A 25,179-nucleotide genomic window follows, 5' to 3' on the forward strand; every position below is an offset into this window, starting at 1 on the left:
ACAGTTTATTCCCAATGCAAAAAGCAGTTTAATCTTATCAATGAACACACTGAATCGTAAGCACAATACAATATTTCCCCTGCATGGAAAAATGAGATTTGTCTTTGAAAAATCCAATTTCTTCCAATCAGCCACAGCAAACAGCATCTTGCAAAACAGTGTGGGAACAGTTAAGAGCCCATGAAAACTATAAGTTACGTTTTATTTGTCATTGTGTGTTCATGCCTGTTATTTCAGATGTAGAAACTTAGCAGTCTGAAAAGAGCAGCATGGGAAGAGGAAGTGGCTTTCCGAACAGCCAGTCTTACTAATTACTTATAAAAAGCAGAGTCCTGTTGGAATCTGAAATAGGAGAGTATGAATAATTCCCATTTATCTTCCCGCAAATGGACAGAACTTTCCCCTTTGGTTTCAACTGGTGAAATGAAAGGGCACCAGAGTCAGATTCCACATGTATCTGTAGCCTTAAGCTCCCACTTATGTAATCAGTGAGTCAGCATGCTCCAAATACCAACAATTCTTTTTAAAAACAACTACAATATAATGAATCAACCAGAGGAAACAATTCAGAGGATATTTCCCTCTGCAAAGCACAAATCCAAAGTTTTCAAGCATCAGGAACACCAGAGGGGATTTTAAAAAGCAGGTGTGCTGTGCAACATAGCCCCAGCATGTTTATGTTCTTTTACAAAAACGCAACCTTACAAATCACTGGCTGGTGACAGACAATAGTCTGAGAGTTGAAGCCTAACAGTGCCATTGCTTTCCATACTTTAGACATGGTTTTTGTTTGTTTGGCCCTATACTGTTGGGTCCGATTACATTTTCTTTAGTTTAGCCTTTTTCTAAAACAAACCATTTCTTTAAGCACTAGAATTCGGGAGAAGACATAATATCTAGAAGTTAAATATTATTGTTAGCTTTCTACTTCATTGCTACAAAAAGAGATTCAAATAATTCCGAACTGACTTATATGATACCATCTTCATCTACAGGCCTCCCCTGCAAGGCCATGCTCAGCTGGAAGATTCTTAATCTCAGGGTCATGGCTTTATGTTGGGTGAAGTAATAATAGTAATAATAACTTTATTATTTATCCCCAGCCACTCTGGGTGGCTTAAAGGTAAAGGACCCCTGACAGTTAAGTCCAGTCGCAAACGACTCTGGGGTTGCAGCACTCATCTTGCTTTATTGGCCGAGGGAGCTGATGTTTGTCCGCAGACAGTTTTTCTGGGTCATGTGGCCAGCATGACTAAGCCATTTCTGGTGCAACCGAACACTGACACCAGAGAAGCACACAGAAACTCCATTTACCTTCCCGCTGGAGCAGTACCTATTTATCTACTTGCACTTTTGGCGTGCTCTCGAACTGCTAGGTTGGCAGGAGCTGGGACAGAGCAATGGGAGCTCACTCCATCGCGGGGATTCGAACTGCCGACCTTCTGATTGGCAAGCCCAAGAGGCTCAGTGGTTTAGACCACAGCGCTACCCACGTCCCATCTGGGCGGCTTACAGCGCATAAATAAATATGGTAAAACATCAGACATAAAAAAATTCCCAATAGATTTCTTCTAAAAGCCGGATAGTTGTTTACAGTGGTATCTCGAGTTACAAATGCCTCAGGTTACAAACGCTTCAAGTTACAAACTCCGTTAACCTGGAAGAGTTACCTTGAGTTGAGAACTTTGCCCCAGGATGAGAACAGAAATCATGTGCCAGCAGCGCAGCAGCAGCCAGAGGCCCCATTAGCGAAAGCGCGACTCAGGTCAAGAACAGTTTCAGGTTAAGAACGGACCTCCGGAACGAATTAAGTTTGTAACTAGGGGTACCACTGTATTTCCTTGAAAGATTCCTGGACTGTAGAGGATTGGACTAGATGATCCTCGTGGTCCCTTCCAACTCTACATTTCTGTGAACTTGGAACTTATTTCTCCAGAACCATTAAGAATCATCTTCCACAAAACTATGAGCACACATGTGCTTTTCTCTGCCCTGATTGTGGTAAATATGAAGTTTAAATATCTATTTCAGAACAAAGCATATTCCTTGAAGTCACCCTTCATTCCAATGTCGTAAGCTCTAACCACTCCTCAAAACTAAACAAAAACCAACACATTTCATAAAAAATTGAAAAATTTAGAAAACCTATTGCTTCTCAAATAATAAAATATTTTTAATGTTGGTAGATCAGTTCTGGGGCATTTTTCTTCCCATATAAACATTTAGTACAAACCAATAATGTGTTCATTAAAAAAGAGGGAGAACATTTATCCTTCAATCAGCCAGCTAGCCAGCCATAGCCAACCTATTTTTTTATAGGCTTCCTTCCTTCCATCATGAAACTCAAGGTGTCAAGCATGTTCCCAGGCAATCTCCCAGACAGACACTGACCAACCTTAGACCTGCTCACAGACCATGAAGCAATGACTCAGAGCATCAAAACACAGCTGTAAAACCCAAACAAGCCAAAACAGCTGTATCCACACAAAATGCAACACTGCATTTTGAGGAAAATCTCTTTATCAAGGAAACTTATTCACTTACTTCCAATGCTTCTCCTAAATGCCGGGGTGGCTAACCTTTGGCCCTCTAACATCACTGGACTCCAAATACCATCAGCCACAACCAGGGAGGATGGAAGTTGCAGTCAAGAAACAGCTGGGATGATTACGCCTTCCCCATTCTTGCTCCAATACTTCCTAAGGAGCTACTTGAGGATACCTCACTTCTGGAGCAAGCAAAAAGTGAAGAAGCCTCAAGAAACTCATCAGGAAACAATCAGAGACACTGAAGACAACCCCTTACATCTTTAGGATTGTGATTCTGACTTTGGATGTTGACACAAACACACACACACACCCCTGCAGAAATATATTCCCGGTCAGCTCCCTGCAATTCGGACATTGCCTCACACTCAGTCATAAAACCTGCTGTCTTAGGACAATATTTTGCTAGTGAGTCCTGTCAGCTCAAGGATTTTCACTTGTGCAACAGGACTCCCCCCCCCTCCTCTTGCACCGCCCCACAACCTCCCCCCAATTTGTTCCAGTGGGCTGGGGAAACCCCCTAACGGGATTTCTGTTCATAAACCCTCCCTCAATTTTTTTTTAAGAAGTACCACCAAATTAGGCTTGCCATACGTCAGGAAAATCCCTGGCATGTCCTGGTTTTCAGGTGTAAAAATGGCATCAAGGGGGAATTTAGCTCAACAACTGCATGTGTCAGGAATTTAACTTTTTGAAATACGGCAACCCCACACCGAATACTACTAGTATTTCTGCTCCCATTCTTTTCTGGGAAGAAATCCCCATTCTGAATGCATGTGTGTATAAACTTTAATATTCAAAAGCACAAATCTTGCCATTCAATTATAAATGGTAGAAAGGCTATAAAAAGAAGTAAAACGAATTGCCATACAAATGTTATTACATAAAAAACAGACATTAAAGTAGCATTTACAAGCATGGCTATCCCTCTGCAATCATTAGAATTGGAAACACGATTGCCAACTGCACCCCGTCAATTGTTTGCTGGGAATAGTCATAGGATAGTTGTGCTATCAAAACAATCTACAAGGTTAAAAATCTGATATGTTACCTTTATAATCAATGGCAGGTTTGCAGGCTTGGAGGATTTTCGGCATGGCAATTCCCATGTCCAGTTCAGTTAGTGTTAGTTCATTCATGAAATACGGCAACTGAATGAATGAAAACGAGAGTCTCTTTAAAGCATTAAAGTACATGCAGTACCCGGAAATTAAGTCCTATTGTGTTCAACAGGGTTTACTAATCTGACTTCCTAGTTAAGCGTGCCGAAGTATTGGGAAGATATGGAGAAGGTTTCTTAAAAGCAGGGGTGGGCTGAAGACGGGTGCCGGGGGCCACATTGGGCACCATTGTGTGGAACAACAGAATATAAATTTTAATATAATATTATTTCTGGTAGCCACACACTGCCTGTATAGAACGCTTCACTAGGTAGACTTTTATCGCATATAGGAATTCACTTATTGCTTACATTCTTAGGAATGCAAACTCAGGATACTCACCCTGGAGATTCTGTTGTTGTTGTTTTTTAAGTAGTAACCTATACAATACTGAAAGTTCCCTGTATTCCCACTATATCTCTATCTCTATCTCTATCTCTATCTCTATCTCTATCTCTATATATATGATATTCAAAAGGTAATGTTTCAAAGACCTTGGGCTGAATCTAGGCTTAGTAGTCATTTGTCTTTAGGTTCAAGAAAGGCATTATAACCAACATAGGTTACTGCTCTTTGCAAGATAATGGAGGGGGATAAAATGTTATTATAATGTTATGTGCACTATCAGTTAAAAGAACTGAATACTTTGGTCTCTTGTTTGCCCTCGGGAACAGACAAGAAGACTGAAGCAAAGCCCTTCTGGAGACAGATTTCTGAGGGTTTTACACTGACCCAAAAGGGTCAGAAAAGCTGGCAAGCCCTGCTTTATCCATTGTTGTAAAGAGCGACATTGTTAAGTCGCCCCTCACCGGCCAGTCCCAGGGCAGATTAATACCATTTAACAGTTCACAATTAAAAACAGATTACAGTCACAGGAATTGGGTGGGTACTGAAAACATGTGTCTCAGGTGTGCAACGCGAGGAAAAAGAAGTGGCAGGAGCAAGTAAGTGCAGGGGCTGAGGAAAAAATTCAATTTGTGGGAGGGGAATCAATATACGGAGTGAACAATCCAAGCCCCGCTTTGATCCAGACTAGAGTAGGGATGGGGCCGGATTGGGGAGAGACGTTCCTCTTCCTGGCCCTGCAGGCCTACCTCAGCTTCCGAGGATTGATGGCAGGTGGACATGACAATGACAGGAACCCCAATGGATTCACCAGGAGAAACACGCCCCCCCCCCACACACAAACACATGGAACTTTCCAAGATGGAGTGAGGCTGAGTCAGCTGAGGGGCTGTGGATGTAGCCCTTGTTACTGAGCTAGCCTGGAGCTACACAGTACGTTCCCTATTCTAGAATAAAGAGAGCCGAGTCTTGGAAAAACAGCCCATACCTTTATTTTGCTGAGCTTCATTTGTATCTTCTTGGAAACCATGTCAGACCAGTACTTTTCTCCCAAGAAATCCCAAAATATTCTTCCCAGCAAGGCGTTCACCCATGCTTCCTGCGTCTCTTCTTCACAATGGGCATCAGATGGCAACTGGTAAGAGAGAGAGAGAGTTTCCCTACTTTCTGCAACTCTGGTGTGGCTATCGAAAATGTACAACACCGAGCCTGGGCTGCTAGCCACACAGCAGGCTTTACGGGCTAACAAAAACCTCTCCATAGAAAGGGATATCGTTTTATCTGCCCAACGAGTTAAGCTTATTCCACAAGCATAATTCAAAGGCATTTTCCAAAGCGGACAATCCTTTGAAAACAAGGGGTCATTTTAGTAATGGTGAAGAGCTGGTGCCAACAGAGTTTATTTTCTTTTTGAAGAAAGCCAACACTAAGAAGATAGCCTAAAACCAGGCTGGAGACAGAAAATAAGGGGGTGGAGAGAAGCTTTGCCTCTTATTTTGTGCAAAATATAATTTTGCTCCTCTGTCCCCTCTGGTCAAACACAGCGGAATTGCACAATAACCCAATAGGCTAATAGAACTATACAATACAAGTAACCCTGTCTGTATAAGACTGTTCTAAGAAGTCTTAGCGTGGTGTGGGGAGCAGAATCCATTTTCTCCCATCTTAGTACTAACTGCACTTCTTTCTCATGCTTCTTTGGTAACCGCAGGGAGCACACATCTAACAGTGAAGAAAATGTTGGATGTTGCACATACCTGGGGAAAGAAAGGAAGCACGAGCAACTCACACTTCCTGAGGAATGGCCGAAGTCACACAGATAATAGTAGTAGATAGTTAGCGGGGGGGGGCACATATAATAATAATAATAAATAATAATAATAATAATAATGTTATGCACCACCCATATGGCTGGGTTTCTCCAGCCACTCTAGGCAGCTTCCTGCACATATAAAAACATAAGACGTCTAACATTAAAAACTTCCTGAAACAGGGCTGCCTTCAAGTGTTTTCCGAAAGTTGTGTAATTCTTTATCTCCTTGATGTTTAAAGCTATGGCTGGCCACATTTAGCCATACATGAAGCTGTATGGCTTTTTTTTCAGCTGGAACTCAGTTCCAGCACCTCTCAGGTAGACACCATTGCCGTTACAATGGTACCTCTGGTTACGAACTTAATTTGTTCTGGAGGTCCATTCTTAACCTAAAACCGTTCTTAACCTGAGGTACCACTTTAGCTAATGAGGCCTCCCGCTGCCGCCGCCGCTGCTGTGCGATTTCTGTTCTCATCCTGAGGTAAAGTTCTTAACCCAAGGTACTACTTCCGGGTTAGCGGAGTCTGTAACCTGAAGCGTTTGTAACCTGAGGTACCACTGTACCTCAAGAACAAATTAAGTTCTTAACCTGAGGTACCACTGTATAAGAGAACAAGGGAGGTGTTCATGGTGAGTTCCGGCACCTCTTTTTCTGGAAGGACAGAACTGGTGTAGAAACCATGGGCAAGGTGCAGCACTGCCTAACACTACGGAGACACTAGGAAAAGGCCACAGCACGATTCAAAGTAGACAGAAACTGATGGCACTAAACGTGGGTTGAGCCCTTGCCAAGCTCACCCTGCCCAACACCCGCATGCAGAGAAACCTCTTGGAAACAACAGAAGTTGAAGGGTGACCATAATATTTCAGTGGAGATCAGTTAACCCTTGTACACCTCACCTTCTTCACAGCTGTAGGGCTGCTGTCTCCACTGTGGACTGGGCTGGCCACAGGGCTCGCCTGTTCTTGTGGAATGCACCTGGCCATATACACGTTGTAATCCAGAAGCATTTTTTGCCTCACACTGGCCGCCAGTTCCTTCTGCTTCGGCTGGGAGACAATTTCATCGATGCTCCCTTTGCTGCTGCTACGGCTGTGGGTCAGAGCTCCAGACTGGCTGTCGGATCGACTGTGTGCTGGCAAGAATCCTAAAGGCCGGGAAGGGAAAAGGCCTCTGTCATTAATAAGTAATCAAATAGGAAACTCAACGACCATGAAAGTCAGGAGTTTAAGATGCTAAGATTCTAGTGAGAGGCGATGGGCTACAAGGCAAGTCTTAGAAGAGCAGGATGAAAAGAATGTGTTTTTTTCTGTTTTTTTTTACACTAGCAGCCATGAAAGTGGATGCAATAAAAATATCTGCCAAATTTCTGTACATTAGAAATGGGCTTTCATTTAACCAATTTGGAGACATCCCTCTCTCACTTCATCTCCTCATATGTGTTTTTATTAAGTCGTCAGTGAAACATTTTTTGAATTTTTACACTGCTGTGCCAGACAGTGCTCCAAGGCAAACGTCAAGCAAAGGGGTTACTTACAAGTCTTTTCCAGAAGCTTTCACGCATATTATCTTAAAATCAGCAAGGTGGGTTACAGCAATTGCAGGAAGCAACTCCCATGTGGAAGGGAACCACAAGGAAGGAAGACATAAATACAGGAATTTCCAGGGGAAAGGTAGCCAAGCCACAGCTGCAACATGGCTGCTTACAGTCCACCCAATTTTGGCTGCATATAAACCAAACATTTAAAGTATGTCTCTTCCCCCAAAGAACACTGGGAACTGTAGTTTGTTAAACATACTAGGAACTGTAGCTCTGTGTGGGATAAACTACAGTTCCCATGATTCTTGGCGGGGGGAAATAACATACTTTTAAGTGTATGATGTGTAAGCGGGGCTTTTTTTTTCAGGTGGAACTTTCCGGAACTCAGGTGGGCGCCACTGCCATTATAAGAGAACATGGGAGGCGTTCATAGTGAGTTCCGGCACCCCTTTTTCTAGAAAAATAGCACTGATGCTAAGGAACTTAACCATACAATGGGAACAAGTTTCCCATCAGGTTTATATAATGAGCAGAAAGCTATACCTATCCCCATGGACTTTTAGCAAAAATCCTCCGCCTCTGTTTAATATACCTGGGTGAGTGAAGCTAATAAGAAAGGGAAAGCCCCTTGATAGAGGCAGCAGTATGGATAAACCTTCATAGGCTATGAGAAAAAGAAAAATCTCTGAATGAATGACATTGCAAACAGAATAATTAACAGAGCAATCCTGATTTGGGCCAGGTAGGGCAGAGAAACAGATCTAGCACCACATCCAAAACCCTGTCATCTCACGCTGGTCAGGGCAGAAGGGGAGAACAGGACAGCTATGTCTAATTTTCTGCTTTGCCAGTGGATGCAAAACTGCTGCCAACACACCCCTCCCTGAAAGGCCCCATTTCAGGACTTTCAGGTTGCTAACAATGGCAAGAAAACCCCTAGCAATAGCGCGCTCTCTCTCTCTCTCTCTCTCTCTCTCTCTCTCTCTGCTCGCATGGCTGAAGCTTGGACTTCTGCCACAGCAAAGCCCATCCCAGCTGGCAAGATTCTTTTATGCTGGCAGAGGCTGGTGGAAAGGCAACTATACCCAGCCCTAACCTGCTCCATCATTCGTCTTGGAAGGGAGAGGGTATAGGATTGCCCTGTTAATTTCAAATCAACAGAAAGAGCAGATTAAATGCCTCTAAATAAAAATTCTGTAAATTCAGCAGGTTATGCAAACCTAACAAATCTGCATGAATTGAATTCGTATATTTGTATTTATTTCATAAAACAGGCAAGGGCTACCCACCAAAAGTAATAGAAATGTTGATTTTGAACCATGACAGGGAGTGTGCAAACCTAGGGGAAGGACTGTGTCCTGAAGTTGGTGAGATAAAACTCTGTTTTTAAAAAGCCTGACATCACTAAATGCTTAGCAGAACTGCCTAAACGTCCCTTGGTTCCTATTTTATTTTATTGATGCACTATGAACTCCAAGATTCAAATTATGGCCAAATTTCTAGATTCTACACCTACCGTATTTTTCGCCCTATAGGACACACTTTTTCCCCTCCAAAAATGAAGGGGAAATGTGTGTGCGTCCTATGGGGCGAATGCAGGCTTTCGCTGAAGCCTGGAGAGCGAGAGGGATCGGTGTGCACCGACCCCTCTCGCTCTCCAGGCTTCAGGAAGCTATCCGCAAGCCGTGGGAGAACTGCACGACTTCGCACAGCTCTCCCACGGCTTGTGAGAGCTGCCTGCACCCCGAAGCCTGGCGGCGCACTGAGCTCAGCGCCCCCCAGGATTCAGGCTTTGCGCAACTCTCCCACGGCTTGTGGATATCGTCCTGATTCCTCTCGCTCTCCAGGCTTCAGCGAAAGCCTGCATTCGCCCCATAGGCTTGCGGATAGCAGCCTGTTCTGGGGGCCAGGGTCGGGGGAAGCTCAGGCTTCCCCAGGCCCGCGCCTGGGGGGGAAATATTTTTTTTCCCTTTATTCCCCCCCCCCCCAAAAAAACTAGGTGTGCCCTATGGTCCGAAAAATACGGTATATTGCTAAACGACATCAGAGCTAACTTAGGCACTTTGCAAGCTGCAAACATTTTGTTCTGCAAATATTTTAAAAGAGGGGGAAAAGATTTGTGATGGGAGAGGAAGAGTGAGATAAAAAAAGGCCTGATTAAAAATTAATGTCTGCTTGCCACATTCGATTTTAAAATTACACATCTTAAGCAGTGTGTCTGATGTTTCTTGCTAATGTAACTTCAGAACATTTAGATTCATGCAAGTTTCAGTCAGTGGTGTGGCCTCAACGTTTTTCCTAAATATTTTTCTCTGAAGAGTGACTGATGCACATCTGATCATTCTAAAGAAACAGCAGCGTGTTTTACAAAATGACACCAATTAAATAAAATAAGGTCAGAAGCGCTCTATAGGAATATACCTACACCCCCCTAAGACACTTGGAAACAGAATGTCCAAACATTTTACAAGGCCCTTTTAAAGAGAAAAGCCAAGCTTTTAAAGAGAAATTGTCAAGCCAATAGAAGGGCAAACTACAAAGTTCACACAACATTTGCTGACGGTCAGACACTACTTTATATTTTTCCTTTAGGAAAGATTTTTTAACAGCAGTGAACATGCTAGCAGATAGCCTAAGCTCTATTTCCACTGAAAAGGCTCATTTTGACTCCGTGCAGCAAAGTACATATGGCAGGATATTAAGATGCAGATAGTTAAAAATGGATTAATAAATGCACGACAAGTCTGGGAGGAGTTAAATTGCCCCCAGACTGCAGTCTAGACATGTTCTGTTTAACACACTGAATGCCCAAATGTTCCTTCTGGAATATATGCTACTTCCAATGAATCTTTTATAAGCTGGTATTTTGAGCTTGCTACAAGAAGAATCTTAATAATATGAGAGAACAGGGTCCTACCAGGCTTTTGTCCACACACAGCAATTGGCTTTTTCCCTTCAGATTTCAGTTTGGAAGCCAGGAGGAACCTCTGAAACCATTCCTCCTTCTCCCTACCAGTCCTCCCAAAGAGATAAAGCACTTGGTCCTTCTGAGTAATGGACTTCGCTCCATCCTGAGGTTGCCTCTTGGGTTCTTCACTGCTCGCTTCCACTTTTTCTATGGTGGGCTTCTCTTCCGAGGTCTCTTTGTCAGCCTGGGCTTTAGCCATGAAGTCATCTTGTCTCCCAAGCTCAATGCAAATAGGATATTTTTTGTTCCAGATTCTTTTCCGGGCCAAACTTTTGGGTACCAGGTGAATCTGGAAAACAAGTTGCGAATTCATTTCACTGGCCCACCACACTGGGCAGGGAAATACGGAACGGTAGGCATTCGTTGAATACGTAATCAACTGCAAACGATGGTGGACAGGGACACTCCTTTACCATTTGGTCTTCCTGAGCTGTAGGAGTCTCTCCTAGAGTTCACAGAAAGCATGGGAAGGCTTGGCCCAGAGGAGTTCCCCATCAGTCCCTCTGCTACCCCCTATTTTTCCTCCTGTCAGTCCCCACCCCCAAAAAACAATTTAAGTTTGGGAAATCAGTGAGAGAGGAAGCCAGTTTAGCTAATACCAAGAAGAGTCAATTACTACTACTACTACTACTACTACAGTGGTACCTTAACCTGAAACTGTTCTTAACCTGAAGCACCACTTTAGCTAATGGGGCCTCCTGCTGCCGCCGCGCCACCAGAGCATGATTTCTGTTCTCATCCTGAAGCAAAGTTCTTAACCTGAGGTACTATTTCTGGGTTAGCGGAGTCTGTAACCTGAAGCGTCTGTAACCTGAAGCGTCTGTAACCCGAGGTACCACTGTACTACTAATTTATTATTTATACCCCACCCATCTGACTGGGTTTCCCCAGCCACTCTGGGCAGCTCCCAAGAGAATATTAAAAACACGATAAAACATCAAACATTAAAAACTTCCCTAAACAAGGCTGCCTTCAGATATTTTCTAAAAGTCAGGTACAGTGGTACCTCGGGTTACATACGCTGGATGTGGCTGATAGTAGTTGGAGTCCAACAATATCTGGATTGGGTTCGCCACCCCTGGATGATGATGATGATGATGATGATGATGATGATGATTAAAAAACCCACTTAAGTCCTCATGTGGGAGCTACCCATAGAATGTCATTGGAACTCACCTTGCTTTCGGTAAGATCATAAATTTTCTGGCTAATGTAAGTGACTTCCGGCTTGGCTTCATTGTAAATAGCCCTTCTGGAGATATTTTTGTTGGGGTTCGAAAGTCTCAAGGTGCTTCCTTCAAGTCTCACGAAGACAGAGTGAGTCAATGTAGCATGGTATGTCTCTGGATCGTAGTTATGGATCTCATTCATCCAGCCCTGGAGAAGACACAGGAATTTTACTGAAAGGCGATTCAGAATAGTTCCCATGGCTAATTTAAAATATCAGCCGCTGAAAGCCTAAATCCAACAGAACAAGGTCAAACTACAAGCGAGACAAAATTAAGGTTCTGTACGGCAGCCACCTTGAGCGCTGCAGGGAGGAACCATTCCTGCCTTTCCATCGTGTGTCAACCTCATCCATTCCATAATCCTTGAAGAGTAAATGCATTTTGACACAGAGCCAGAGCAGGTTGGAGCAGGTTAGCGGCAAGGCAGGCCCTAGGACCTAGAAAAAAAACCTGGAAAGCTCTTTATCCCTAGGACCTTCTAAGTGTAGAATTAAACAATTTGCAGCAGTGGAGAAAGGACTAAGGCGGTTAAGCTGCCCACGCTTAAAAGTGAATGGAGGATGTGGTTAAATATTATTATTATTATTATAATTATAATTATTATAATTATTATTCCCCCTCCCATCTGGCTGGGCTTCCCCAGCCACTCTGGGTGGCTTCCAACAAAATATTAAAATACCGTAATACATCAAACATTAAAAGCTTCCCTAAACACGGCTGCCTTTAGATGTCTTCTAAAAGTTTGGTAGTAGTTGTTCTCTTTGACATCTGGTGGGAGGGCGTTCTACAGGGCGGGCGCCACTACTGAGAAGGCCATCTGCCTGGTTCCCTGTAACTTGCCTTCTCGCAGCGAGGGAACTGCCAGAAGGTCCTCAGTGCTGGACCACAGTGAACGATGGGGGTGGAGATGCTCCTTCAGATATACTGGACCGAAGCCATTTAGGGCTTTAAAGGTGAGCACCAACACTTTAAATTGTGTTCGGAAACGGTACAAAAGGCCTCACTGAGACTCTTGCTTGCTAGCCCTGCATGTAAGTCAGAGTGTGCGGCTGAATGTTGCTCAGAAGCAAGGCCTCCATCAGTGATATCTTAGAATGGCAATGGCATCCACCTGAGAGGTGCCGGAACCCATATGAGTTGTGACAAGTTCTGACTGAAAAAAAAAGCCAAGGCCTTCACCATCCCCACTCACTCACCTCCCCCAAATCCTGGGGATTCGTGGCAAGCAAAACACCCAGGAACAAAGCGCCCAGGACGCTTTATGGACCTGCTTCTTCTTGTCTCCTCTCCCAGGCGTTACAAAAACATGTGATCTGTATGCTATCGGAACAAAGGGGTCTGCAATTCTGACATGTCCAAAAGCTCTTGGCAACGGCATGGAGCTCAGGAGGCCTCTGCTATGCAAACTGAAGTTTAGGCATGGCCCATAATCTCCAAAGAAGGGGGATTCCCCTCTACACACAAAGACTTGGCACCATTTCCCTAGCTACAGAAGAGAACAAAACAGCCTCTGTATGCCTGAAGTTCTTGGGTACACGGTTGGTGTCACGTAAGGGCATCATTAATCCATTGCACAAGACAGATGCAACATTAAGGCAAAATATGCTCACTGAGAGCAACAGAAAATGAAAAGTCTGGAAATGAAAGTCTTACCAAAGAGCCATGGTTCCCTAGAACAGATTACTCGCTCTGAGGCAGGAACACATGCTTACAAAAAAGTAATTCAGTTTCCCCATTGCTTCCCCCAACAACCCGGTAGTCCCTGTCTTCATTTCAATTTAACTGGGTAATGGAATTAGATTAACCACATGCTGCTCAACTGATTTATTACACCTGTTGGCTCAGGTTTTATAGTTAGAATAAGTGGATTAAGCTCTGCCAGTCTAACCACATTAGAAATCCACCCCACTCCTTTAATCACTTTGTGAACAGAAAAATAGCACACCTTCATTTCTTCGACACTCTGAATGTTACTGGTTAGACCTGGGGTGGGGGGACAATGACAACGCAACCTTTTCCAGGTCTCCGATATCCATGCTCTGTTCTTGAGTCATCTTGCAACCACTTTTCTCAAACTACAGGTGAACAGTATTTATAAAGCAGCAGGTTTACCTACATTATTCATGCCAAAAGCTGCCATCACCGCTGGCCTGTATCAAGCAAGCAGCGCTCGGACTGTCAATACGAGAACGGTACTTAACGTTCTCAGAAGTAATTGCATAAATTGTTTTCAGAAGAAATTGTATAAAGGCATACAAAAATACCACATACAAAACACGGAAAAACGACATTTGAAAGGCAGAGCGAGTAAAACGAAATCAATCTCTTACTCAATAAGAGCAAGTAGGGTCCCTGGAGTTGCAGATCAGAAGCAAACCTTTTCATAACTCACGTACTCAAAACATTTATTACTTTTAGCATCTTTATCCTATTCAGAAGCATGTCTTGCTGCTTCACATCCCTGAATGCTTCTTCTCCCTCGGGCCTACCCAAAATGCTCTCTGAACACAGGAACGAACATGTCAGGGAGAAAGCTATCATAGAACCACTCATTCTGGTGTTCTAGATTTCCACGGCAAAGGACTTATCATCTGGGAAAGCATTCAAAGGTCCTGTCCAGTTTTCTGCAGCCATACGCTCCAGGCAAACTGTTTACTAGGTACAGATCCAAGATATGATTTTGGGCTGCCCTTGCTAGCTAAGCTAAACCTTGTTGGTTGCCAATTTCTGTTCCTCCCCTTTCCCTGCCAAGGAATCCCCATTCCAGTCTTTCCTAATGAGTACATGTCGACTAAGCCAGCTAATGCCCCTTCAGTGGTGCTTTATATGAAGTACTTTGGGAACGACAATTTGAAACTAATTGCTTTTTAACGCAGCATTTCTGCAGCAGCTACTTTCTGCATTAGAATGGCGAGTGCAGGTTTACATAGTTGCTTTAGTTCTAGGTACTTGGCATCCATCAAATTTCTGCTTTAGTTAAATTCAATGGAACATTAAAAGTGGTATTTTGTGCATAACTGCAGTGCCGGATTAAACCCTATGGAGGCCCCTTGACAGTTGAAATCTCGGGGGGGGGGGGGGCCTTGCAAGAGCGACAACAAACAAGATCAAATCAATATTATTTTGACCCTTTGTCACGGGGCCCACAAAATGCATGGGGCTCATAGGCCGGTGTCTACTGTACCTATTCAGTAATCCGGCATAAATAATTTGTGGCACAAAGTTTCATGAGCCAGAGCCCACTTCACCAGATGCTATAGTCCAGGGAAGCTTATGCGACAAATCTATTAGCCCTTCTAGTGCCACAGAGCCCTTTTCTGTGTTTGCTGTAAATAAAGGTAAAGGGAACCCTGACCATTAGGTCTAGTCGTGGCCGACTCTGGGTTTGCGGCGCTCATCTCGCTTTATTGGCTGAGGGAGCTGGCGTACAGCTTCTGGGTCATGTGGCCAGCATGACTAAGCCACGTCTGGCGAACCAGAGCAGCACACTGAAACGCTGTTTACCTTCCCGCTGGAGCAGTACCTATTTATCTACTTGCACTTTGACGTGCTTTCGAACTGCTAGGTTGGCAGGAGCAGGGACTGAGCAACAGGAGCTCACGCTGTTGTGGGGATTCGAACCGCCGATCTTCTGATCAGCAAGCCCTAGGCTCTGTGGTTTAACCCACTGCGCCACCCGCGTCCCCATTTGCTGTAAATAGGGATGGCCTATTTCAAAAAGTGAAAACCCGGACACAAAAGTTGTTGCACTTCTAATATGGGCTGCCATACTTTCAGCTACTTCCGCCCAAATACCAGTCGTGTCCAGGAAATTCCGGATGTACGGCAACCCTAGCTGTAATGCAGTTAACCCTCTGGAATTAAAATCAACACAATTCATGAATATCCACTGAATTATATTTTGAATTATTATTTATTAATTACACTTATATTCCGCCCTATATACCGCAGGTCTTGGGGCGGTTCAATCTCAGAAAATTTCTCCATTTCACTCTGGACTAGAAAGGCACAGAATTCTCTATCACTTACCTACACTAAAAGTGTCAAGGTAACAATTGTGTAGTGCCTGGCAGTGGGTAAGTACACTTTCCCGGTGTGGGTGGATTACTCCCTATGGATATTTGAACATATGAATCATACTGGGTGACGCATATATCTCCAATAAACCTGCTCACGGAGACAACGAGCAAAAACATATCATGCAAATCCGAGCAGGATAATACGCGACACAGACAAAGGATGCCTAGCAGGAAGTGCAACCTAAGCTGCCGCAAGCAGGGCAGGAGCGGAACAGAACTCTTCTCCTGCTTTCCAGCAACTGGTATTCAGAGGCAGGCGGCCCAGATTCTAGAGCTATATATACAGCTATCATGACTAAGTAACCATTGAGAGGCTTATCCTCCCTGAATTTGTCTAATTTGCCTTCAAAGCCACCCAAGCCATCACCACATCTTGTGCCGGCAAATGCCACAGTTAGCTGTGCCTTGTGTGAAAAAGTAACTTGATTTTGTCTGTTCTTTATCCTCTCACCTTTCAGCTTTGTTTAGTGGGGTAGGAAAGCTGCCGGGGGGGGGGGTGTGGTGGAAATCATACCTGGCAACCAATGCACCCCTTTGGTTTCAGATAGTACACATGGACGAGGCTGGAAAGCCCGGGACACAAATTTTCATGGCCCTCTAGCAGCTAAGGTGGCTCATTTACCAGAAGTCATGTATTTAGCGTTAACTCTGGAAGTGTATACAGTGGACGCTCGGGTTGCGAACGTGAACCGTGCGGGAGGCACGTTCGCAACCAGCAGTGCCGCATCTGCGCACGGGCGGGTCGCAATTGGGCGCTTCTGCACATGCGCCGAAACCCAAAAGTAACCTGTTCCGGTACTTCCAGGTTCGGCGCGGTGCACAACCCGAAAACACGCAACCTGGAGCGCCTGTAACCTGAGGTACAACTGTACTCGATTCTGACCAAATGAAGCCTTCTGATATATATACTGTGCTCTAGGAGGCTTAATATACAAAACATAGTGATTTTACGCACCTGTATAAAGCTACCCTTAACTGCCTTTTTTCTCGCTTTTATAAATGATCTTTATTGAGATTTTATATGAAGCAAATACGAAACAAAATTAAGGGAACAAAGAACACTAGACAATGTTTGGTAGAGTAGTTAGAAATGCCACAGTGTATAAAAGGGGGGGGGGACATAAGAAATAACAGGCGAACTCGGGGAGGAGCCAGAGTTGACTAAAAAATAGGGTTGCCATATTTCAATCAGTGAAAATTTGGACACAACAGTTGTTGAGTTTTTTTTTGGGGGGGGGGGGAGAGTTGTTGAGCATAATCATCTCGGAAGCTAGAAAGCCCCACTGTGTGACCTTTCCGCCCTACTGATCTGTAGAGAAGTGTGAGCTGCAACAAGATGTATAGTGGCAACACAGCCACCTTTATAAAGTTAAGAGAGTTTTTTGTACATTAAACTGGACCCAACGTTCCCTTTTTGGAACAGTGAGATCTTGGTCAAATGTGGACCAAGCACAAAAATGAGGTCATTTGCCCGAACATTTTCATACCCCGATAGCAATAACATTTTGGATGCCTCAACAGGACATGGAACCTTAGGATGGCCTCCAACTAAAGTTTTCTCAAAGTAGGCATACTGAAAATAAACATGACTCGGTTAGGTCCACTAATTTCATGGGCTCTACTCTGAGCAAAATGGGTTGACTATTGCCTTAAGCTTCCTCAAACACTCTACTGCCAGAACAACTTGCCTGGGAACAGCAGGAAAATTAAGCCACAGCCCTTATCACATAAACATACGGAAAACTGAACAATGAGCTACATTGTGTGATTGCCACATAAGCTATTGCGGCAACCCTCTTAAAGATCAAATCCTTGGCAGCACTGGAAAATTCTTCTGAAAGAAAAAAAAGAAGCTGCAAAGCTTCTTCAGAAATTAAGAACACTAACATATGACTTCAGTAAACAGACTTAAGCTCGTTCCTTTGCTTGCAAGATCCTTCAACGAACAGCAATGCCGAAGAAAGCTTCAACAATCTTTTGCCACAAGAAATTCAGTCTAGCACTGTGAAGGTGTGGTCACAGCCTTCCTGGCTCCGCAAATTTGCCTTTAAACTGTACCTGTTGTGGCGGTAGCTCAATGGAACGAATAGGAAGTCCACTTCCCCTATGGGCACCAAAACAGACGCCTGCTGCAATCCATGCCATTAAAAACAACAACATCCTGGGCTCAGCACATACAAAAGGGCACAGCTTAACTGTGAAGGGCAGAAACAACAACAACATAAACGTCCCTGCACAGTCTCTTTTTGCAAACTAGCCAAAACCATCAAGCACAAGCTGGAAAAGTACAATCTGCAGCAGGGTGGATAAAAATCAATGATTTTTTAAATTATATGTGTGTGTATAAATTGATTTTTTAAAATTTAAACAGATTTTTAAAATAAAATGCTTTTGGAGGAAAAATCTTTCTGAAGATACTTTTCTATTTAAGTTACATTATAGTCCAAAGGCTATTCATCAGGAAATAGGGATTTGTTTTAAGTTTTTCGTGTGTGCTAAAACTCATTTAACCACATAAGTTAACAAACATGGATACATATGCTATACAGTGATGTTATTGCTTTGGTTAAATAAATTGTTTAAATTGTTATTAAGGAAACGATATTTTTTCCTGTTCTAATAAAGTACAACGGAAAAGTTGTCCAAATATAAACAGTTAACCTATTAAACCTCACAATAATTTCATAATTATCTGTCTATGTATTATCTGTCTATGTACAACCAAATCAGTAATTTTTGATATAAATTTTGATGTAAAAACTACTCTGAAAATTTATTATTCCCAAAATGAAACCTTCCTCTGGTTGTAAATATTAAGATTATACCAGCAAGAATGAGTCTTTCTGTTAAAAAAAAAAAGATTTAAATCAAGTCTTACTGACTAGTGATTTAAATCAAGTCTTACTGACTGGTGATTTAAATAATGATTTAAATCGATTAGATTTAAATCAAATCCACCCTGATATGCAGTTTCTGTTACGGTTCAGACTTGCAGTGTACAGGCAGGGGAAGGGATGACGCACCCAAATTCAGATGGGTGGGGTATAAATAATGAAATTATTATTATTATTAGGTGAGTGAGGAAACAAGGTTGCGAATGAGAAAAGAACAATTTCTGCTCCCTTATCTATTTTTGCTGGAATTCTCTGAATTTAGCCCCTGCCCGTCTACTTGTAAGGAAGGCCCCGAGGCTCCCAGCACATGGCCTGTATCATGATATCATGTGACTCAAACCATCACAATTTAATTACCATTTTACACATAAATGTATAAATGGAGTGGAGTCCCATACCTTGGATCTCGAACGCCTTGGTACAGTGATACCTCGGGTTGAAGTAGCTTCAGGTTGAGCATTTTCAGGTTGCGTTCTGCAGCGACCCTGAAGTAACGGAACATGTTACTTCTGGGTTTCGCCGCTCACTCATGCGCTCAAAATGACGTCACGCGCATGCACAGAAGCAGCAAATCGCGACCTGCGCACGCACAGACGCTTCAGGATGCAAACGGGGCTCCGGAACTGATCCCGTTCACATCCAGAGGTACCACTGTACTCGGATGTTTTGGCTCCTGAACACCGCAAACCCGGAATTGAGTGTTCCAGTTTGCGAACGTTCTTTGGAACCTGTACGTCCAACGGGGCTTCCACAGCTTCCGATTGGTTGCAGGAGCTTCCTGCAGCCAATCGGAAACGGCACTTTGGTTTCCGAACATTTTGGAATGGATTCCATTTGAGTTCCAAGGTACGACTGCACTTCACTTTAAATAGGCATCATCTTTTCTTTCAGCCTCTTAAGACTGTTTCCTGTCTTTTCCACTTGGGCCCTTCCTATAGCCTTTTGAAAACAAAGCCTGCTTGGCAGTGCTCCTACTGATTCTTCCAACCACTTTTCCACATCCCAAGTGCTTTTGAAGAGGACACTGGATACAGTAAACTGTGCCCTCGAGGCAAGATGCTGAAAATGCACTCCACTCCAGTTTGGCCCTACCCTGCCCCATGAAAAAAAGGGGGCACAAGAAGGCTTCAGCTCCCTTTCCTGCTCTGGATGCTATAGGAATTCAACATGAATCACATTCTATCAAGTGGGTTTCACTGTCGTCATGCGTATTGGGAGCCCCATAAGCTGCAGAGCATATATGAAAGTGTGAATTCCATAATAGCAACAGAAGCCACAGTTGCCCAAGCGAGCAGTGAAGCCAATTTTACATTGCCAGAACAATTGGCTCTCAGACGCATGTTCCTGTTGTGCTCCAACTGAACTATGTAACTCTATAACAATTCAGGTTCCCAATTCAGGCTCCCATGGCAGCAGCCATTAGACCACCATATTAATCTTCCAGTTACACAGCCATCCCATGGTAAACATATACAAATTCCACTAGAAAAGAACTATTACAGTAGTATCTCGGTTTTCAAACGTCTCGGAAGTCGAATATTTTTGTTTCCGAACGCCGAAAACACGGAAATAACTGCTTCAGTTTTTGAACACTTTTCAGAAGTCAAACATGCTACGCGGCCTCCGTATTGAGTTTTCCATAAGTAAATGCTTCCATAAGTAAATGCTTCAGTTTCTGAATGTTTCAGAAGTCGAACGGTCTTCGGGAACAGATTACATTTGAAAACCGAGTTACCACTGTGATTGAAGCCATCAAAGCCTGACTTTGTAAGGAAGGGTGGCCTACAAATTTAAAATAAAATTAATAGAATAGAAGCAAATCACAAAGCAAATCCAACCAGATCTTTAGTGCACATCTACTACAACAGAAGTGGGTATCAACTTGCTATTAATTTGTTATTGTTACATCCTGCACCACTTCCAAGAACCACATTAATTCCCATACCCTTCAGTATGGCCTGAAGTAAATTTGTTAAGATACAGGATCATGTGCATCTCCAAAAGTTAGAAGCAGTTGCTCACCTTCAATATCTCAGGTTCCTGGATGTCCAGAGGGTGCATATTCAATTGCTTGTTCCAATTCCTATGTAGCCTGTTACCTCGAGAACTTGGTGTAAAAAGCCAAATGACACAGATGGCAATCATAAATCCCACAGCAACTCCCAAAAAGAGTCCGCTGAAGTAACTGGGAAGAGGGAGAATAAGGTAGGCATAGATCAACATTGTGAGAAAGTACAATGTTTTCATTGGAAGTTTAGGCTGTTGCACATGTAGTTCGGTGCCATCTTCACCGCTGCAAGGTGAGGCAGAGCTTTCCTCAGGCCTCCCCTCCGCCTTCTGGTAGCTTTCGAAAGGTTTGTCAGGTTTACCGTCATCCTCTATCAAACAGAAGTCTTCGGAATACAGTTCACAGAACTCCTCGTCCTCTTTGCTTGCCAGAGCAGACAGAGAACATCTTTCAAGTACAAGTGAAGCCTTCAAACTGGGGTCCTTTGTGCTTAACAACGGGGAGCTTCTTCTGTCGGCCTCTTTTGCAGGCTCCTCCACGTTCTGGGACTGCTTAGCACTCTTACATATACTGGAGTCGCTGCCATAGAAGTCCCCTTCAGAATCGCATTCCTCCTCCTTAATGCTATAGTTGTTATTGCTTTCCAGATGGCCATTCATGCTAGAGAGATTGGACAGCTCTGAAGCACTTGAAGATAAGGCTTTGGGCCTGTGGCTACTACTCTCATCACCCATTATTTTGCTGAGGAGCTGAAAAGGCTCGTAGATCACCTCTGAGAAGCGTCTCTTCGTGTCCTCGATTTTGGCCTCCATTTCGGGCACTTTAAAAAAAGAACGAGTATCCGACGGAGACGTCAAGGGGGACGAGGGAGCAGTTTTGGAGTCGCCACCTGTACTCCGAGGCTGGGTGAACTGCTTGAACAGGTGCAAGTTGAGTTTGGAGTCCGGCGGTTTGTAGGAAACCGCTTCGGGCTCCTGCTTAGAAGTGTCTGTGGAGAGAGACTTTACCAGGGTTTTCATCAACTGCCTGTGCCTCGTGGGCGGAGTGGCCTCTTTTGGTTCGATGTCTGTCGAGAGGGACTTAACTAAACTCATGAAAGGCTTTGAGCCAGCAACAGCGGATGGCGTGTTGGTCTTGGAAGGGGAGGGCAATGGAGATGGCGACAGGCTGGTTTTCAGTTCTGAAGGCAACGCCACTCCTGATGAGATGGCGGTGTGAGTCAAATGCGAGGAGGACGAGAGAGCTGATGGCACCACACTAAATACTTGGGTTTCTAAGGGCTTTGCAGTTGGCGAGACGATGGGAGACGAGACGAGTGGAGATGCAGCCACATTAAGCGAGGTAGCGGGACCCAAAGAGTCATGGTCACCGTGATCAAAGCACAGGTCTTCCTTAGCTTCAAGTGCAGTTACAATGCTTTGGTTGTCCAGTGCCTCGGAAGGGGACTCCATGAACTCTTCTTCCTCCTCTTCTTCCTCCTTCCCAAACGCCGAGAAATGAATGGTGATGGTTTCTCGGGAAACAGATCGCTGAACCTGCACTTTGGGCGCGGGCTGCTTTGAAGACATCTCACCGGTTTTCTCTGCATGGCTACTGTTCAGACTTGTCATTGCAGGTCTCAGGGATGCAACAGGGTCTGTGAAGAGGAAGCCAAATGCAAATCAGGTGGAGGAAGATCACAGTTGCAATTAACAAGCTTTTGAATACCACACATGAAAATCAGTTTATTGGCCATGGAGAGGGTGCAAGTGATCATCGCTCACACTTCAACATATATCTATTTTGGAGGGGAGAATCATACCATAAAACCAAAATATGGTTAAGTAGAGAAAAAGCGGTAAATTGTTTACTACCAAGAACTGAGGCTGATTCTCCTAGCCTTTGGGGACCAGTGTGAATGTTTTATTGCTACTGTGGGGAATGGGGTGGGAATGGGAAGAGGGCAGGAGAGAGAAAAAAAATCACACCAAGCATGCACATTGGTAACCATGACACAGAAGCAGGATGCTAAAATGCACAGTCCCAAGGAGCATGTCTGACTGGGAGAAATACCCCCTTCAAAGTTGGCTCAAAGTAAAATTCCATGTGTCGATCTTAATGTTTAGATAAGTTACCTGTGAACACGCAATGCAAAGGGATGGAAGGTGGGCGGAATTAGGCCACGTTTTAAGAACTCACTTCTGGTCTGTACTTTTACGGGGACACTAAAACAGTCACTTGGTGTCACTTCAACACAAGCAAAAAAAAAACCCGCTTCCAGTCAGCACATTGTAAGCAATGACAGAATTGTGCGAGATGATAGATATAGCATTGTTATTTGCCTCTTCAACTGATTTGTCAAATTACAGCCAGTCAAGATAATTACTGTGATGGTAAAGTACACTCCAGTGATTATAATGGCAAGCAATTAAGATTATTGATGGACAGGATAGGATTTCATAAATCAAAGACGCTCAGTCCCTTTGATTGCACATTAATCTCTTAAAGAACTAATCATATACACACACACACGCTGTATTGGTAGACACACAGCTAAGACCATAATGCAAGAAAATTATATATATACATACATACATACACACACACACACACACACACACACACACACACTACTTGTCAGAGCCCCAGTACATAGCAGAAGAGAGTGCTGTGCATTCCAAGATAATTGATCATCTTAGGATGTTTATTACCTTTAGTAAAGTGAACCTCAAAATCACATTGCAGAACTGAACACTTTTCAGTCCATAAGTGTTTCTGTACCACCCACACAGCACTAGTCTCAGAAATTCTAATTTCCAGTTCAAAACAGCCCGCTAATAGAGCAAGGCGCGGGAAGAGGCTTGTATTGCTGAAATGATTGCGCTAGAACATGCTTTAGCTCAGAGAACAAAAATTGTGCTTATTTAGAATGATCGACTTTTAACGAGGAGGTGTGTTAAAAGCCTGCTCCATGGGCACTAAATTGCAGTGAATAAGTCGTGCATTAACCATGGACTGTTGCGTATTGAACTTAAATCTAACTATGCTTTAGAGGCCATGGGTATGACAGAGCCCAAGAGCCCAAACTGGAACTGGCACCAGAGGCCCAGCACAGACTCGCCACAGCCTGTATTGTAAAACAGGGAGACTCTTTGTCTTCACTGTTGTGCAATTAGTGGATGCAGAATTATATTTTCACAGGCTGGCTGAGAATTCAGGTTTCTTTTGAGAATCCATAAGGCATTTTCAGAAGCAGCCGAAAACATAACAAATTCTTAATTTGGGGAAACGGGTGGTTGGTGGGGAGATGAGCAAAGTAGAGACTGCCTCAATTGTCAAGACAACAGGTTTGTCACCTTAGTAACTAATTTTTTTTTGCCGACGGGAGCTGTGAAAGGTGCCATAATCAAACTGTCAAGCAGAACTCATCAGAACTCTTTAAGTGTAACATTAATCTGAAAAGCACCTTTACAAAAGAGAGAGAGAGAGAGAGAGAGATTCCACAAGGAACTGGAACATCATTTCTATTCTCTCCTTTTTTACAACATAATGGCAAAAGAACCAAACCTTTATCAGCCTGGAATACTGCATAGCAATTTTGCATACTCCACAACTTCATATAATTAACAAATTTGTACAAATTAGGTAATCTAAAAGAGGCACATCGGCACTGGGAGAACTATTATGGGATAATGCCTATTTTCTTTAAATTATCAGTATTTTAAACATACATTTATCTCTTGAAGCCAAAGAGATTTTATTATTTGAAATGCTAGTGCTTTCTTAAAAGAGAGTATCAACTTTAAAAAAAATAATATTATTGTTATTATTATTATTAAAATTTATAGGCCGCCTTATACCCAGAGGTCTCAGGGTGGTTCACAGAATAAAATCAAAACAAAACCCCACAAAATACATTATCAAAATCAAAACATCAACCCAGTAACCCTCCCCCAAAAGCCCACATTTCAAAAGGGCATAGGATGTCAATCAGGTCAATCAAGCCCTGGTTAAAAAGGAACGTTTTTGCCTGGCGCCTAAAGGTGTGTAATGAAGGCGCCAGGCGAACTTCCTTGGGGAGAGCATTCCACAGATGGGGGGCCACTGCAGAGAAGGCCCGTTCTCGTGTTGCCACCCTCTGGACCTCACATGGGTGAGGCACACAAAGAAGGGCCTCAGAAGATGATCTCAGGGTCTAGGTAGGTTCATATGGAAAGAGGTGGTCCTTGAGGATTGTGGTCCTGAGCCATTTAAGGCTTTATAGATCAATACCAGCACTTTGAATTGGGCCCAGAAACTATCGGTAGCCAGTGCAGTTGGACCAGGATCAGTGTGATATGCTCAAATCGCCTTGCTCTAGTGAGCAACCTGGCCGCTGAATTCTGCACCAGCTGAAGTTTCAAACTGTCTTCAGAGACAGCCCTATGTATAATGCATTGCAGTAGTCTAACCTTGAGGTTACCAGAGCATAGGCAGCAGTAGTTAGGCTATCCCTGTTCAGATAGGGGCATGGCTGGGCCACCAGCCAAAGCTGATGGAAGGCACTCCGGGCCACTGAGGCCACCTGAGCCTTCAGCGACAGAAAAGGGTCCATCCAGGAGTATCCCCCAAGTTACG

The 25,179-nt window shown here is 43.7% G+C and overlaps 1 protein-coding gene across 5 annotated transcripts in view; it reads right to left on the reverse strand.

Annotated features, from left to right (window-relative positions):
* TEX2 (testis expressed 2) overlaps positions 1-25,179 on the reverse strand; it is a 90,528-nt gene that overhangs the window by 18,585 nt on the left and 46,764 nt on the right. For all 5 annotated transcript variants that reach the window (XM_081849551.1, XM_081849553.1, XM_081849552.1 and 2 more), the window contains exons 2-7: positions 20,598-22,219; positions 11,550-11,750; positions 10,323-10,662; positions 6,765-7,012; positions 5,040-5,186; positions 3,598-3,697 (exon numbers count right to left, since the gene is read on the reverse strand). In XM_081849551.1, coding sequence (XP_081705677.1) covers positions 3,598-3,697; positions 5,040-5,186; positions 6,765-7,012; positions 10,323-10,662; positions 11,550-11,750; positions 20,598-22,193 — 2,632 coding nt within the window. In that variant the 5' untranslated portion in view covers positions 22,194-22,219. The remainder of the gene's footprint in view (positions 1-3,597; positions 3,698-5,039; positions 5,187-6,764; positions 7,013-10,322; positions 10,663-11,549; positions 11,751-20,597; positions 22,220-25,179) is intronic.

Source organism: Podarcis erhardii (genome assembly GCF_964252035.2).
Source record: "Podarcis erhardii genome assembly, chromosome: 2".
Classification (NCBI taxonomy): domain Eukaryota; kingdom Metazoa; phylum Chordata; class Lepidosauria; order Squamata; family Lacertidae; genus Podarcis; species Podarcis erhardii.